The 16,953-nt window shown below is 43.2% G+C and overlaps 1 protein-coding gene across 1 annotated transcript in view; it reads left to right on the top strand.

Moving 5' to 3' along the window:
- CHN1 (chimerin 1) overlaps positions 1-16,953 on the top strand; it is a 40,641-nt gene that overhangs the window by 12,920 nt on the left and 10,768 nt on the right. The window contains exon 2 of the mRNA XM_015426643.1: positions 918-1,002. Coding sequence (XP_015282129.1) covers positions 918-1,002 — 85 coding nt within the window. The remainder of the gene's footprint in view (positions 1-917; positions 1,003-16,953) is intronic.

A 16,953-nucleotide genomic window follows, 5' to 3' on the forward strand; every position in this document is an offset into this window, starting at 1 on the left:
GCATTCCTGTTGACCATTATGTAATTATCAACTCAAGCTCATAATGTAAGTTTTAAATGTCGCTAGGGGGAAAAAAACACTCCATGACATGTTATGTTTTGTCCTCTTCTGTTTGGGAAGGGACACCAGTCCTGCTGCCCAAGCATTAGGCATCTGGGTGCAATTTATTCTAAAATTTCATGACTCCATAGAAGCTCTCTCTCCCTTCCTCCTCCCTCCAGCAGAAAGGTTTATGGAAAGAGTTGCCAAGGTGGCTCTTCCCCTCCTTCGCTTTCTCCAAGAAGCTTGCTGTTTGTCTCCAGAATCCAGAGAGTTTTGCAAACAAAAGTCATCATAGGACAGGATGCTCCTGCAACAAGGGGAAATCAGGTTAAAATCACCTTCCCCTCCCTCCTCCACTGCTGCAGGCTACAAGTAGAATAGTGAAAAAGAGACTATTTCCCCCCCAGTTCCATCTCATCGCATCCGTGTCCCATCCTGTGGCACGTTTTGTGTATGAGGTTCTCCCAAACCTCAGAGAGGAGTTTCAAGACAAATGGTGGGCTGATTGGAAACCACCAACTCCTCCCATGGGCTCTTTTGCTGGAGCCAACCCCCAGTATCCACACAGAACTCACTTCCATGGTGTAAAATCCTTGTGAGGTAATCTTGTTCCACTTTTCAGAGTTGTCCACTGGCTGGAAAGAACATTTTTTTCTTTGGAACCAAAGCAATCTTCCCAGTATAAATCTGTCTCTTAGAATGTGTTGTTTCTGAGTTTTTATTCCTATGTGATACGCACATTATCAAATCAAGGATAATCAGTGTATTTTGGGAGAGAAACCTCTGATCGGTACCCCCTTTGGATAATATACCAGCCAGTCATTCTTTGCTCGCTTGTTCCAGCTTTTATTTGTTGTTGTTTCTTTTTTTTACAGGTTCACACATTCAGGGGACCACACTGGTGTGAATATTGTGCCAACTTTATGTGGGGCCTCATTGCTCAGGGAGTGAAATGTGCAGGTAACTAATTTAATCTTTATTCTTATGTTGCAGTGATCTGTCAATAAAAAAATTAAAACATGATGTTTGAATCTTTGGTATGATTCAGACGTGTTTGTGTTTGTATTGCATGAGCAAACCTAGGTGGTTGTTGGGATGACACATTCTATCCTTCTGTTACATTTGGCTATCTGTTTGGATACTTCCACGTCTGTGGCAAATCATGGTTTGCCATTACAATCCAAACCAGTGAACTATATTTTGTGAGCAAGTATTAAACCACATTAGAGGAGGATTTTGCGACCCCAGATATAGGCAATGGAAAGAGTCCTATGGTATAAGTAGACTGGCTCCTTACCTCAATCAGTATATGATGGGGATTTGGAAGTGTGGGTTTGATTCCCCACTCCTCTACATGCAGCTGCTGGTGTGACCTTGGGCCAGTCATAAGTTCTTTCAGAGCAGTTCCGTCAAGGGCAGCTCTCTCTCGTGAGAGAGAGCTCTCTTAGCCCCAACTTCCTCACGGTCTGTCTGTTGTGGGGAGGGGAAGGGAAAGGGATTGTAAGCCGCTCTGAGACTCTTGTGGGTAGTGAAGGGCGGGGTATAAATCTAAGCTCCTCCTCCTCTTTCTTCTTCTTTTTCACATTATTTTATTTTATTTTTCTTTTCTTCATTTATACTTTGCCTTTCTCACAAGGGGAACCCAAAGTAGCTTACATTTTTACCCTCTCTTCCATTTTAGCTTCATAACAATCCTGTCAGGGACTGAGTGTGTGTACCTTGCCCAAGGCCACACAGCAGACTTCTGTGAGTGGGACTGAAACCTGTGGCTCCCAGATTCTAGTCCAACACTCTAACCACTACACCATATTGGCTGTGTCCAGTAAGATGGATGATAAATCAATGATAAATATATCATTAAATTGGAATGTGTCCAGCTGTGGCTTCCCCAGTTATATACAGTCACCAGTTGCTAGTATGCAAAAGGGAGAGTTAAGGAGTATAAGAATCTTGCAAAACTTGTAAGCCACCTCAAGCCATAGGAAAGGCAGAATACAAGTATTTTTAATATGTAAAATTAAAATCAAGCTGTAAAAATACTGTCAAGCCCAAAAACTCAAACATGATTAAATATGTGTACAGACAGAGCAAAACAAATGCAAGAGTCGGTCAGATGAAATATACTTCAGGCAATTTTCTGACCGTACCAGAAAGTACTACCTTCCTGCCCCTTTCCAGTTCCTTCAGCCTTTTCTGCCACAAATCTTCTCCATACATAAGCTCCATGTAGAAGATAACTGTGAACAAAATGTGCCCTTCCATGATGTGAATACACAAATGCCTCTTTTGCAGTGAGTCCATGTGCTGGGAAGCCATTCTGGGGAACAGTAAAAGGGAAAGCAGTATCTAAGCACCAGAACATGGACAATATTGCCTTCAGTTTAGAACAGGGATCCCCAGCCTCACTGGTCCAGGAGGCACTTTTTTGAGATGTCTGCATCATAGAGGACATGGAAACTGGATTCAAGGTGCACACGATAAAGGTTAGGTATAGGTGTGTTGGAAATCCAGGGCTGCGGAAGAAAGTCAGTCTAAATGGCACCCTCTCCCCCAGAGCATAATGACAATAGACAAGAGAACAAAGTTTGAGTCCAGTGGCACCATTAAGACCAAACAAAGTTTAACTCTGGGTATAAGCACACTTCCTCAGATACATTGAAACAGTTTTCCTGAAGTCTTACATATAAATAAGAGTGGCCAAAATTTGTGTCCTTTAACGGTACCCGGAATCTGCTTTCTGAGAAGGCTTCCACACTGTGCTGCATATTGTGGCCTGCTGTATGGAAACTGTATCTTCAAACTAATTTCAATTCATTTTATACTTTTCAAAAATATAGGGCTTTTCTGTGACTGTATTTGCTGGTACTGAGTGCTTATGTCTTTTGCGGGGGGGAGGGGGGGGGGGGGGGACCCTGTCCCAAGTCCTAAGGGAGGAATTGGTGGAAATCAATACAGTCTTATATATGAGTACAAGCATTTTTTAAAAAATGTGTCTGTGTGTGTGTGTAGGAGGGAGTGGGGAAAATGCTTTCTTAGAAGCATTTGGTTCATTAATGCATTTTATGTTCTCTTGAGTACAAAATTACATTTCACTGAATGCAGCCTAAATGAAACACCAGCAAGGAAAGAACACCTGTTTTCTAGAATGTAATATGCAAAGTGGAGGGGGGGGGGTGTCTTAGGAAAGTCTTTGTTGCTATAGGTAAAGGTAAAGGTTCCCTTGCTCGAAAGCCAGTCGAATCTGACTCTAGGGTTGCGGTGCTCATCTCCGTTTCAAAGCCGAAGAGCCAGCACTGTCCGAAGACGTTTCCGTGGTCATGTGGCCGGCATGACTAAACACCAAGGCGCACAAAACGCTGTTACCTTCCCACCGAAGTGGTCCCTATTTATCTACTTGCAATTTCTTGCTTTCGAACTGCTAGGTTGGCAGGAGCTGGAACTAGAGACAGGAGCTCACCCTGTCTTGCAGCACCCGGGTCTTGAACCGCTGAACTACTGACCTTCCACAGCCTGCAGTTCAGCGTCTTAACCTCTTGAGCCACCGCAGCTCCTTGTTGCTATAGAGTAGCCCTATTCCCAATTTATAGTGAACGTATGTACAGTCCATGTGCAGTGTACGCTTGATTTTTCTGCATATGTGTTTTGAGTAATTCTCATGTCACGCTGAACGCCGCCATGTACTGCTCAACATGTGATATAAACCCCACATTTATCCAGACATTGGTTCCCAGTTTCATTGGTAAAATGAATGCTGGTGGCTCTTTCTTACAAACAGATGTACCCATGTACAGGGAGGATGTACATTGTGCACAGAGCTTTTTTAACCCGGGCTTGGATCCAACTGAGAATTTCCAGGCATGAATGGAGGAGTGATGTTTACCAGTTTCCTTCCTCCTGCAGCATAGCATCCTCCATGAGCAGCGTTTCAGGGGCATTTTGGACTGTAGCCGCAGAGGAGAAGCAGGGCAGTCACATTCCATGGATGGATAGAAATCCTTGAATCCATGAAAACCCTCTAGGGGATCCAAGCCAACATTTACTTATTGAGAATAATTTACAGTAAATTTTTTACTTTCAATCTCTCTTTTTATTGTGAAGCTTAATATTTGTAGCAACCTAAAAAGGTTCATAGAAGGACCATGTAACAGATATAAAAGGTCTATAAATACAACATCAAATACCACAGGTACATCGATAAGTCTGAATAATCATATCTTTCCAAACCTTCTCCCATGCAAGCCACGAGTTTAAATAACATGAAAAAGTCCTTAACTTTTCCCAGCCATTATTTTTTCTTGGGAATGATTTTAAGTTTCCAAACTTGTGCAAAAACAAACTTGACAGCCGTTAACATGTTTTTCTGTTTATTTATGTACTTTATTTATAGCCCACCTTGAGACTCAAGGCAGATCATACAATACAGAACAATGTAATCAGGCGGCATAAGGCAATCGTTAACAGTGCGATAGGACTAGGATTACGGCAGGAAAATTGCAAAAAAGAAAAAGGTATCAGATGTATATCATAAACAATAGAGAAAATAGAATTATAAATATAGAGGACAGTGCCATAAGAGGAGGGTAAAACTTAGAAGAAACCCTGGAATTAGGGATGCCTGTCCTCTTGACTTTTGGGGGGACGTTGTAGGATTTGCTAAAAATCTGAGGTTAAACCATAGAATTTTTGACAAATTGTAGAGTGCCCCCAATGTCATGACATCCATGCTGGGTTTTGCCAGAAATGCCATTGCATGCTGGCAGGTACCCCCCTCCCATTCCCAGCAAGCTTTTGAGGCTACAGTGAGCAATGCAGGGGATGCCTGGGAAGGTGACCTGGCACTCCTACATAGTATACACGGCAATCTTTTTTTAAAGAAGCATCCTCTTAAACTAACAAGTTGCTTATCTCACAGTAAAGAAGCCACAAAATGAAGGGGAAAAGACTCTGGAACTTGATAATACAGTGACAACTATACAAAAAATGGTTGGCCTGCTCAGGGGCACAAAATTTAGATCTCTCGCAAGGTGTGATGTTTAAAGTGCTTATCTTTGGCTGGATTGTGCCCTGTAATTTCTTGGGGGTCTTTTTAGTTTAGAGAGCATTCAGTTAAAATAAAAAGGTGCAGAGGTTAATAATATTGGACATGAAGTTGCCATCTAGCCTGAAGTCATCAGCCCTGTGAAGCCTTATATTAATATTCGGAAACATGAGCCTATTGCAAGAGTAACATCACTGCCAGGAATCATATATCTCCGTGCCCTGATGAGCAAACGGGACCTCTGGTGCCGAAAAAAGTGGCATGTTTAACGAATGAAAATGAGTATTATGGCAGGTTCAAGATGCACTAGGTCTGGAGGTAATATAATTCTGACCTGTATGATGAAAAGGCCAGAAAAACAGAATGATGTTAAAAGATAAAAAAGCACACAGCAGTACAAGAGGCATTCACACGGAGGTGGCATTTGGCTCTCTCCCACAGGGGATGTCCACACAGCTGCTGAGCTTTGAATAAAGGTCACTGCAGTTTTAGTGGCTGCATATTGACATGTATATGGACATGAGAGCTACAAAGAGAATTGCCACGACTAACTCCTGTGATCTACCTATCTTTAACTCTGTAAGTATTTTAGCTTTGTTCATTCGTTTCTCAGATGGCAAGCACCCATTTAGGAGCTGTAAGGAGTGTCAGGAGAGAGCCCAGGTACACTGAATGCCAAGAACCTATAATAGAGAAGGATGACTACAGACTACACATTCCACCCACGGTTTGCCTGTAGAAGTTGGAATTCAGAACCATAGCTTCTAGATGACCAATGAAAGCTGAAATCCTGAGAGCACTGCACTGAATAAATGTATTGAGTAATATGGGAGTAGATTTGCTTAGGATTGCTCCCGAAAAGTCTAGTTTTGGCTGGAACTGCCCATTTTTTAAAAAATAACAATTGATTTTTCACCTTTCATTTACTTCAGGGAATCTTGAAAGCTGTTTAATCATTTGCTTTAAAAATTTTAGTGCAAGTAAGCAATGTTAGGTAATTATTCTGCGCAAACTTGGCTGATATCCCAAGAGATCTGTGAGCCCCATAAAAACCCTGCAAAAATTGTATTAAAGTCATTTTGATCCCAATTGTTGGACAAACCCCTGCCAGTGGAAAAAAGTAGGAGGACAGATACAATGAGGAGATTTTCCTGATGAGCAGGTAGATTAATTTATGGGAGTAGAGTTCAAGGCAAGCCTTTTTTCAGGGTAAATTTATAATAAGTGTCTTTACAGCAGTGCGTGACATACCATGGCAACTAGACTGTCCCTTCTCTCCATGCTGGAACAAGTGGGTGGCTTGTCTCCTGCATGGATGTGGCTTATATAATTCAAATGTTCTTTCACACACCGTGCATTACCACCTACATTAAAACAGTCCCTTGGGGTCATTTTTTCCCCTAGAGCCTTGAGTGGGAGGGAGAAGGGGGGGGAGTGGCTGCCTGCTTCGTTCTCAGCAAAACCCACAGAAAAGCTTTTGAAAGCTTCCTTCCTTAGTTCCAAGGCTCTTCAAAATTTCTTGGAATGAATTCACTCTGCTAAAGTTAAAATGGCATTTTCTCATTGAAAGTGGGGCAGAGCTAGGGAAAGGTCAGGCCCTCTCCTTTCGCTATCGGCATCCTGATGACTCCAAGTCAGTCTTTAAGCAGCGGCTGGACAAACATTTGTCTGGGATGCTCTAGTAGGCTTGCCAAGTCCCCCCGGGAGACGGGGAAACCCCCGCCCCAGAGGCCCATTCCCCGCCGCCGGCAGATCGGGCCCCGGGGGGAACTCCACCCCGACATGCACGTCACCTGGAAGTGACGCAACCACGCCGGGCATGCTGGGGGCAGGGCCACGGTTATCCAAGGGAAAACTCTATGGTTTTCCCTTGGATTGTCATGGCCCTGCCCCTGGCATGCCCGCGTCACTTCTGGGTGACGTGGATGCGGTGCGCGCGCTCCAGCCGCAAGCCGGGAGTCCCCCGCTGCGGTTCAATTCTCACTTGGCAACCCTATGCTCTAGGCTGATCCTGCATTGAGCAGGGGGTTGGACTAAATAGCCTGCATGGCCCCTCCCAACTCTATGACTCTGTAATCCAAGGCCTTGTGTTATGTGCCCTTCTAAGGCTGCCAGATTCCAAGATGGGCACTGGAATTCTCCTTGAATTACAATTTATCTCCAGACTACAGAGATCAGTTCCCCTGAGGAAATGGCAGCTTCGGAGGTAGACTGTATGACATCACATCCCTGGTGAGCTCCCTTCACTCCCCAAACTCTACCCTTCCCAGGCGTTTCATAACCTATAGTTGGTAGCCATATACCATTCTGAAATATGATATTTTACTCTTGGCCAGTGTTCCCTCTAAGCTGAGTTAAGTGTGAGCTAGCTCATAGTTTTTTAGCCTCTGGCTCACACATTTTTGTCTTCGCTCAGGAAGGATAGCTCCAGAGCAAACTAATTCATGCAGTAGCCAAATCACTTGCACACAACTTTAATGCCAGTAGCTCAAAAAGTAGAATTTTTGCTCACAAGACTCTACAACTTAGAGACAGCATTGCTCTTGGCGGTTTCACATGAGTGCCCGTGCAGAAATCGCTCACCTGGGAAGGGGGGGGCAGATATTTTGTTTGTTTGGGGGGGGTTATGCTGCTTTTCCAGGAACCTGCAAGAGGCAGCTTACAAAAAATAATAATAAAAACAAAACAAAAAAAATACTGATAAAATCCAGCTTTAAAAATTCAGTCCAGCATAAAAACACTGACCATAAGAACAGATCATTAACATCTTAAAATTACAGTGTCTGCACTGAAATATCATAAGATGAACCCTTTAGTTAAAAAGCCTGGGTGAACAGAAACATTTTGGCCTGGCTCCTAAAAGAAAGCAGTGTAGGCACCCGGCGAGCCTCAAGGGGAAGGGCACTCCATAGGAAAGGTGCCGTTACTGAAACAGCCCGGTCTGTGGTTGCCCCCTGCCTCACCTTTGGAGGTGGGGACACAGAGAGCAGGGCTAGTGAGGCAGGTCTTAACTGGTGGGCTGGACAATATGGGAGGAGGTGGTCCTTCAAGTACCTCAGCCTCAAGCCATTTAGGTTTTTAAAGGTAAGAACTAGCACTTTGAATTGTGCCCAGAAACAGGCAGCCAGTTCAGTACAACTGGCTTTGAGTATACTGGTCCCCTTATACCACAATCTTGAAGCCCATCAGGTCTAGAACAGTTATGTCTACCTATGCTGGTGTCTGGGAGGTAAATGTTCTTAACTGTATCATTATCACATTTGTATCCCACTAAGGAGCCCTCAGGAAAGCCAAAACAGAATTCTCACTTTATACCCACAGTAGCTCTGTGAGAGTTGAAAATGAGAGGTTGTGCTTGGTCCACAATCTCATGACGAGCCTTGGCCAAATGCGGGTTTAACCCAGACTCACTGGTCAACATCCACCACTCTATACACTAGTTCCCTTTATAGTGCAGAACTTCATAAGTTAACACACAACCCTTAGATGTCTCAGAATACTGGAATGCACAGGATATAAATACATTAAATAAAATAGAAATAGAATGTGCACCAGTTTATACTTTTTCTTTATGCAATTGAGGTAATGTTTCTTCGTTGGTTATTCTTGATAATCAAATTAGATTTTTGAAATTTAGCTTATAAAAGGTGAATTTGTTACAGGCGACATGAGACAATCTCTCTATATAATAATTCTGTTTTGGTCATGGACTCTCCTGAACATTCCACACGCTTCCCAAATCAGTTGGCTCCCTGATCTGTCACTCAGAAGCTGTCCCTATCCACTGGCTGTATTGCCTGAGTCTCGCCTCCAATATTCTAAACAGTTTCCTGTTCCTCTCCCCCCAATAGCCAATCGGAACACAGAGATCATTTGCATATGCAGCCTGATTGGCCTTTGCCTCTAACATTCTAAACAGCTTGTTGTTGCTGTTGGGAGTAACTGAATGTGTCCTGAGGTAAAATACATATCCCAATTTTCTCTTAAACAGTCACTGGAGTTGCCAAAATACATATCCCAATCTTCCCTTAAATGGTCACTGGAATTGCAAATCTCCCTGTGAGGCCTGGAGATCTCCCAGAAATCACCATGTTCCCCAGCCACAGAACAGGGCAAGTGATGCTCTGTCTTCTTGGTGCTTGGGGGGGGGGGTCAACAGTGGGATGGCTTCTAATGTCCTGGCCCCACTGGTGGACCTCCTGATGGCACCTGGTATTTCTGGCCACTGTGTGACACAGAGTGTTGGACTGGATGGGCCTTTGGCCTGATCCAACATTGGCATTTCTTATGTTCTTATCATTTCCCCTACAGAAAATTTCCCAGCTATTACAATGGCTGCTTTGGGCAATGGACTCTATGGAATTATACCCTGCTGAGGTCCCTCCACACCCTAAACCCTGCCCTCCCCAGGCTTTACTCCTCAAATCTACAGGTCAGGCCCTCCCCTTAGTATTGCCAGCCTCCAGGCAGCACCTGGAGATCGCCAAGATCAGTTCTCCTGGAGACAATGGCTGCTTTGGGCAATAGACTCTATGGCATTATACCCTGATGAGGTCCCCCTCCGCACCCCAAACCCTGCCCTCCCGAGGCTCTGCCCCTTAAATCTACAGGTATTTCCCAACCCAGAGTTGGCAACCCTGTATCTGGCTATGGAACTGCTTTCCAGACCCTTGGAACCCAGAAGACATGGCACAGGAGGAGGTGCTTTTCTACCTTAGTTGCCACTGCATAACCCCAAATCAACATAAGCCGGGGGGGGAGGGAACCATACCTGTTACCATGAGGCTGTCCTCCCATACTACCCACTTGGGGCAGCAAAATGACTTGAGACTTATAGCTAAGCAGAATGAAATAAGCATGACTTGCCTCCCTCTATTTTCCCCTTCCCTCTGCCGCCCCACCAGCCACAGCCAGGACACTCACCTGGAGCTTCCTTCTAGAGCTCGTTGTATTTTTCCCCGCAATGGGCCTTACTCCTAGTGTAGTATAAGACAGACTTGTAACCAAGTGTAATTAAGGTTTTACAAATCATGCTCATGAATAATCCAATGAGTGGGATAAATATATGGTCAATAACCACAATGTTTGCAAAATGCATTAGCCACATGGTAAATGATATAACTTTAATGCAAATACTGGGCCCTGTCCTGAAGGACTGATAAGCCTCCTATTTTCCCAGTTAATTGTTTCTGACTTTTTTTTTCTCCACAACAGATTAATTTCTTTAGAACTGCTGGTGAATATATTCACAATTGGCCATCATCTCACTATGCAAAATAGTTTCCTCAGTTGTTTTTATGAAGACCACACTACAAATTTTCCAGATCCGTAGTCAACTCTATACCTTTCTTTCTGTGGGTGCAGTATTTTAGAGCCAGGCTAGAGGATAACCTAATTGATAACTGTATATCTTGGGTTTTTCCCTTCCATAAAGTCTAAGGAGAAGTTTCCTCATGTTATAGTTTCATAATATCCTGAATTATCACCGTTCTTTGGCACTGATTGCCAATGATGTGAAGCATTGACAGGAAAATGCCAAGGACTCTAATATCATAGTGTGAAGTACTCATCTAGACGTTATGGAAGAGCATATGGGTGACAAGAGTGTTTGTTTTCAATGGCAACTGCATATTCAGTGTTATGTCTAAGTATGGCTGTTCTTTTTTCAATTATGAGGGACAGGGGAGATGACAAAGCTTTTTCATTACATTTTCACGATGTTTCCCAATACAAGTACTTGTGGGGGGGCACTTTTACTGGGCCTTGAACAGGATATACACAGGCTTTCTTTGTTGTTGTTGTTGTTCAGTCGCACAGTCGAGTCCAACTCTTTGTGACCCATTGGACCACATCACGCCAGGCCCTCCTGTCTTCCATCATGCTCCGCAGTTTGCTCAATTTCATGTTCATAGCATCAATAACTGTCTAACTATCTCATCCTTTGCCGTCCCCTTCTTCTTTTACCTTCAGTCTTTCCCAGCATCAGGGTCTTCTCCAGTGAGTGCTCCCTTCTCATTTGGTGGCCAAAGTATTTGAGCTTCAGATTCAGTATCTGGCCTTTCAGGGAACAGTCAGGGTTGATTTCTTTTAGGTTTCTCACACATGCTTTCTTACACAGAGGTAATGATTACGTAAGAAAAAGATATTAGAAGCTTTCCTAATGTTCTGCATTTCAATCAGGTAATTAAAATTGTGTATCTCTCTTTTAATTTGAAATTACCTCCCCAGTTGCATTTAGTGATCTCAGTATTCAGTTCAAAATCAATCTTTCTCCTAAATATCAAGTTCCCATCTTGCAAAAGTTGTATGATGGTCACCAGCAGTAAATAAGGATCATGTTGTACTGAGAGGGTATACTACACAGCAACAGCAATAACATTGAAGGGCTGAATTCACCCATTTCATTCCATTGGGTCATCACTGGAAGGTGCCTCACTCAAGAGACCAACACCCTAGTGCTGATGGAATGAAATAGTCAGGTCCTGCCCAAGGAGAAGAAGACTGTGCTGTCGAGTTGCAACCAACTCATGGCAACCCCTTCCAGGAGGCATTCCAGGAAACAGTTGAGCAGAGGTGGTTTGCCATTGCCTTCCTCTGCATAGAATCACCAGGCTTCCTTGGTGGTCTTCCATCCAAATACTGACCTCAGACAACCCTTTTTAGCTCCCATGCTGCAACGAGCCCAGGCTAAAATGAGCTATCTGGGCTGCTGTCCAACCAAAAGTGTATTGTTTATGTTAATTGTCATATGGCAGTGTGTGTAGTATAGCCAGGAGATCCTAAGATTGTCTGGCAGCTAGAAGTTCTAGCTCTTGTAGCATTATGCACCACTAGGTGGCAAGCTAGATTTGTTTTTAAGGCAAGAGACATTTCAGAGGTGATTTGTCATTGCCTGCCTCTGCGTCACACTCCTGGTATTCCTTGGAGGTCGCCCACTCAAATACTAGCCAGATCCGACTCTGCTTAGCTTCTGAGGTTTTTTTTTAATTTATAATTTTTATTTAAGAATTTAATAACAATACAAGTACAATAGATGTCTGCAGATGAAGTACAAAAATAGGTTAGAAAAAATATTAATGCTTAACAATGTCTAGGCCAGACATAGACGCCAGAGAACTGTATTACACACTACAAAACATCTCTTAAGGCAACAATCGTATAATAAATACATATCTTTACAGGCAAATTTTAAATCAGTGTTCTGAGAGTAACTTCAGATATTATCTCAGATCTAAGCCAAATAATGTTTCAGGTTCAAGTTTCAAAAGTATAGCATTGCTTTGTATAAGGGATTTGCTGGAATTACATCAGGCTATAGAGGTCAGGGCATTGCCTTTGCCCCACTCCCCGGTGACGTTCTTGTGGTGGGGGCCCAGGTCCTTCTGGTTGCATTTTATAGCATTAACCCATGTCCTTTTACTTGATGCATTAAAAATACTTCACCTGATATGTTCCTGAAGTTGATTTGATTGAGCTACAAAATAGCTATTTTCTGTGATGCTCAAGATGTTGGGGCACTCTTTCATTATTAGTAGGAGTACAAATAACAAGCCACGGCTCTCCTGTCACCTTGGTGCTCTTGGGCAGAACGAGACTGTAGTAATAATTGCATTACCCGGCTTTTCACAAAGCAGATGCTGGATTCCAGAGACTGACTCGTGGAGGGCCACAGTGTTGAGTACGAAGAAGAGAGCCCCTGGTAAGTTTCTTCTCTGCCACAATGCTCATTGGTGGTTTTGACCAATAGCCGTCTCCCAGCCTTAGTCACAGCAAGGAACCCCCATGGAAGAATGCCCTTAAGTTCCTTGGGTGAAAATTGGATAAGTAAATGCATGCAGCTCTTTTTCTGCTGCATTGACATCAGCATGGTAGCAAGCAAAACGGCATTTCCAAAACTGTGCATATAGTTTGAATAATCAAAGAGAGCTTGTTTGGGGGAAAACAGAAGGTTGGTCGAAAGGCTGCTTTTAGAATTCAAAGGGGTTCTTTCTCTAGCAGAAGATACTTCTACTGGTATGGGGGGGAGGGTTGTGATTTCTGCTGATTTTGACCCTTCAGCTACAGCCTCCTGTTCTACCTCCCATGTTGCTGAGAGCAGCTTTTCAGGGGGCTGGAGGTGGGAGGTGGAAAAGCTACGTTCTACCAGTGGAATTTGGCTCCTGGTTCTTAGGAGACAGCTCAGTCTTTGTAGATGTTCATTCTCTCTTAAAGGATTCTCCCTCCTTCCAAGTGACTTGCAGACTGTACAGTTTGGGGGGGGGGGTACCATTAGAAGACAACAGTACTTTTTACTGCACTCAGGCAGGGCAAGATTCTTGGGATCTTAGCAGATTATCAGCATATACGCCCCCCCCAAAAAAAAGCCTATTGACACCTTAAAAATTTAACAGATTTATACAGCATGGAGCCCACTTTTGTCTGGTGCATCTAGTGAAATGAGCTCTACGAAAGGTTGTTCTCTGATACATCAGTTCATTTGAAGGTACCCCAAGACGTCTTTTTATATTTTGCTGCAACAGACTAACCCAGCAACCTCAAAATAGTACAGCACACTAAGGTTGATTGAGTGCTATTATCACAGGAATTTTACAAGGTTTGTTACTGCATCTGTCTCCAATAAATGAATATTCACTGACCATGAGATACATGAGTAACAGATACAAGGGGGGGGACCTACAAGAGTTCTCATGCCTGCTCATTCTGCTTCTTTTTGCCCATCTGCTCCTTTCCCCCCAACTTCAAACTGCCCAATAACCTTATTTCCTCCCCTCCCCACAGAACTGCCCACTTGGCCTGTTTTCACTGCTTTTGTTAACTGAGGAATTGTTTTGGAAAATAGGGCATGTATATTGCACATGATATATTTAATAGTGATCAGTGGTTTTCCTGTAGAGATTAAAAAAAAGAAAAAACAACCAACCTCAAGAGGGGAGGCACTTAGGCCTGGGTTGTATTTTTGTGCAAACCTGGGATAATCCTCCAGGTTTGCATAAGGATATGAAAACTTAAAAAAACCCAAAACTTAGGGCTAACCCGATCCCCTCCTTCCAAGAAAGCCCACCTGGGGTGACATCTTGGGTTATCTAAGCACAATGCTATGCAACTATGTAAAAATAAAGGGATTACTGGAAGGGAAAACAACAATTCCTCAGTTAACGAAAGCGTCCTTATTAAACAGCTGCATAATAGTACCTGATAATATTTATCATGAGTGCACTAAAAGCAAAACAGCTAATTGATGGAGACCTTAAATCAGACATATCCTGAGGGCAGCCTTGCTGTAAAATCAGCCCTCAGTATCAGCAAAAGGGTCCAGGATTCTACCTTGGCGTAACACTGGCGAGGAGGGCTGCTGATATGCTTTTGAGTCTCCTGCAAACTTAAGTTAAGGTTCCTGATAATCTAAGTCTTAGGAAGTGGAGCTGCAGCACTAATGTTTGATGAAATGCAATGAGCTGTTGAAAGCCATCCTCAAAGGGCTCCAGTTGTAATTATATCATCTCTTTAAGTCCCCTTGGCTCAGTAGCCCTGCTTAAGCTAGTAATACAGCCCACTCCACTACATGTTCAGCATAAGATGAATCCAAATGCCTTGTGCCAAGGGGGGATGGGGGAGACAGGAGGACCTATCAGTCATTGCTGCTGTGCTCCTGGGAGTCTTAGAGAACACTGAGTGCTTGGTACAGAGGAAAAATGAGAAGCTATTGGTGAGAGAGTTTAACTGGGAAATTAGCTCGTTGCCCATATATTGCCAGCTCCTTCCCCAACAAGCCCGAGGCTAGTAGTTGCTTGCAAGTTAGGTATGGCTGGTAAACCCTAGCTGCAAAGCATGTGCTTACTAAGGCCCTCTTGAGTTTGGAGGGATACGAAGGCCAGTGTAGTCTTCTGCAAGGGCAATGTCTTTCTGCAAGGGTGGGTGGGAACCATTGCCACCACAGTCTCAACCACTTTGAGCTGAAAGGAGAAAGTGTTACATAAGCTCATGTATTTAAACCAAAATTGCCTGCTCTCAGACCAAGTTATAGACCGAACATAGGTAACTGTATTGGTCAGAGTGGCAAAAAAGTCCAACGTCTATCTGTGAAAATGTTGGTGGGCTGGCAAACACAAATGTGTGGGGGGAAGACAAGAGTCGTGTTCGGCCAGCTACGCGGGGAGCAAGCCAAGCCCGGTCAGCACTGCCAGAGACCCAGGCCTGCCTCATTGCTCTGACAAATCTTGGGATGCAATAACAGGCATAAACCATGCCACAGAATACCAATTGTTGCCAACAGTTAACAGCACATGTTGAAAGTCTACTAGTAGTTTTTGGCTGTTGGCAACAATTGGTATTCTGTGGTATTACTGTATGTTAGTATATTAGTAATTGTATAACATTAGGATATTGTATGGTTAGGTTGTATACCTTGTTAATATTTTGTATACATAGATACTATTATCAATATAAAACTGATTGTATGAGCATACATATTTAATGTTTAAGAGTGTGTTATTGGACTGATTTTGGCCCCAGTTTTGTTGTTTTTGGAGGGAGAACCAGCCAAATATGCTGAATATACTTACCACTGTATGGCCTACATACCATGGACTGGCCAGTCGTGCTGTAGATTCTTCGCTGCAAAAATTCTTAGCTAAGAGGCTTTTTAAAAGCCAATATGGTGTCCTTGTTAGGATCTGGGAGACTCAGGTTTGAAACCCCATTCTGCCACGGAGGCTTTCTGGGTGACTTTGGGCCAGGCACACTCTCTCAATCTAAACTACCTCACGGGATTGTTGTGAGGATAAAAATGGTGGACAGGAGAATGATCAAAGCAGCTTTATGTCCCTGTTGTGGAGAAAGTTGGGGATATAAATGTATATAAATAAATAATCTCTACTTGCCTGTTATCAAGCTCTGTGGCTTGATTATATTTGCGAAGTAATGCCTTAAACATTCAGCGCCAAATAATGGGGATTCCCCATTTTAGTAAAGATAAAATGGTATGAGGAAAAGCAGAGAGCACTGAGGACTGGCGCAGCTGGAGTCGTCCTCACAAATCCAAAATTGCCCTGAATTGGTTCCATAGGGGTCAAATGTGAAGCTTATCTTGTGTAAGGTACATTTTCCCTGCCCGTGTTTCCCATATTTGGTCTCACAGCTACTGTAAAACTAGGTGTTTTTTTATTGTTTTTAAGCAACATTTAAATCTGGTTTTTTTTTAATTTCTTCTGTTTCTCAAAAGTGACAGAATACATACCCCTTCCCTTGCGTAACTTATTTTTTTAAAAAAGAGTGTCCTGTCTCTGACATACGATGCTGTGTCAATAGAGCAGCCTCAGCAGCTATATTTCCCAGTGAATTAGACGCAAGATGAAGGTTAGAGTGGACTAAAATCAAATCAGGAATAGAAGGGAAAGTGACAGCTCTGCTTATTGTACTCTCAGCAAATATTTGAAATGGGCCCTCTCGGGGCACCTTTAATATACAGCTCTTACAGTTTTGGTGTTTGCTCATGCATTAATGAAAGCTCATTATTTCAGCTTTCAGCGGAGTACGCTAGAATCGATATTTTCTGGTCTCAGATATTAAGTCTTTCCCCATAATTTCCTAGCATAGAGGAAGAACAGCTTATCTGAGACGTTTCAACTCGGTGTTATCTGGGGGGGAGATCTATTTTGCGACATTCTGAAGCTCTCTTGCCATGTCATGTGTGGAAAAGGAGCAACATCTGTTAATAGGATCAAATGCAAGTGTCATCTTCGCCCCCTCCATGCTTTGTGGAATTCCAGAGCATCTAAAAACTAGATAGAGAATTGCTTAGTTTTGGAGGCAGATGCTGAATGAAGATAATTAGTTTCCCGCTATGCGCTTGCATTCAAGGACATTTGAAAAAT

This window comes from Gekko japonicus, unplaced genomic scaffold, assembly GCF_001447785.1.
Source record: "Gekko japonicus isolate JY-2015 unplaced genomic scaffold, Gekko_japonicus_V1.1 scaffold2078, whole genome shotgun sequence".
NCBI classification, from domain to species: domain Eukaryota; kingdom Metazoa; phylum Chordata; class Lepidosauria; order Squamata; family Gekkonidae; genus Gekko; species Gekko japonicus.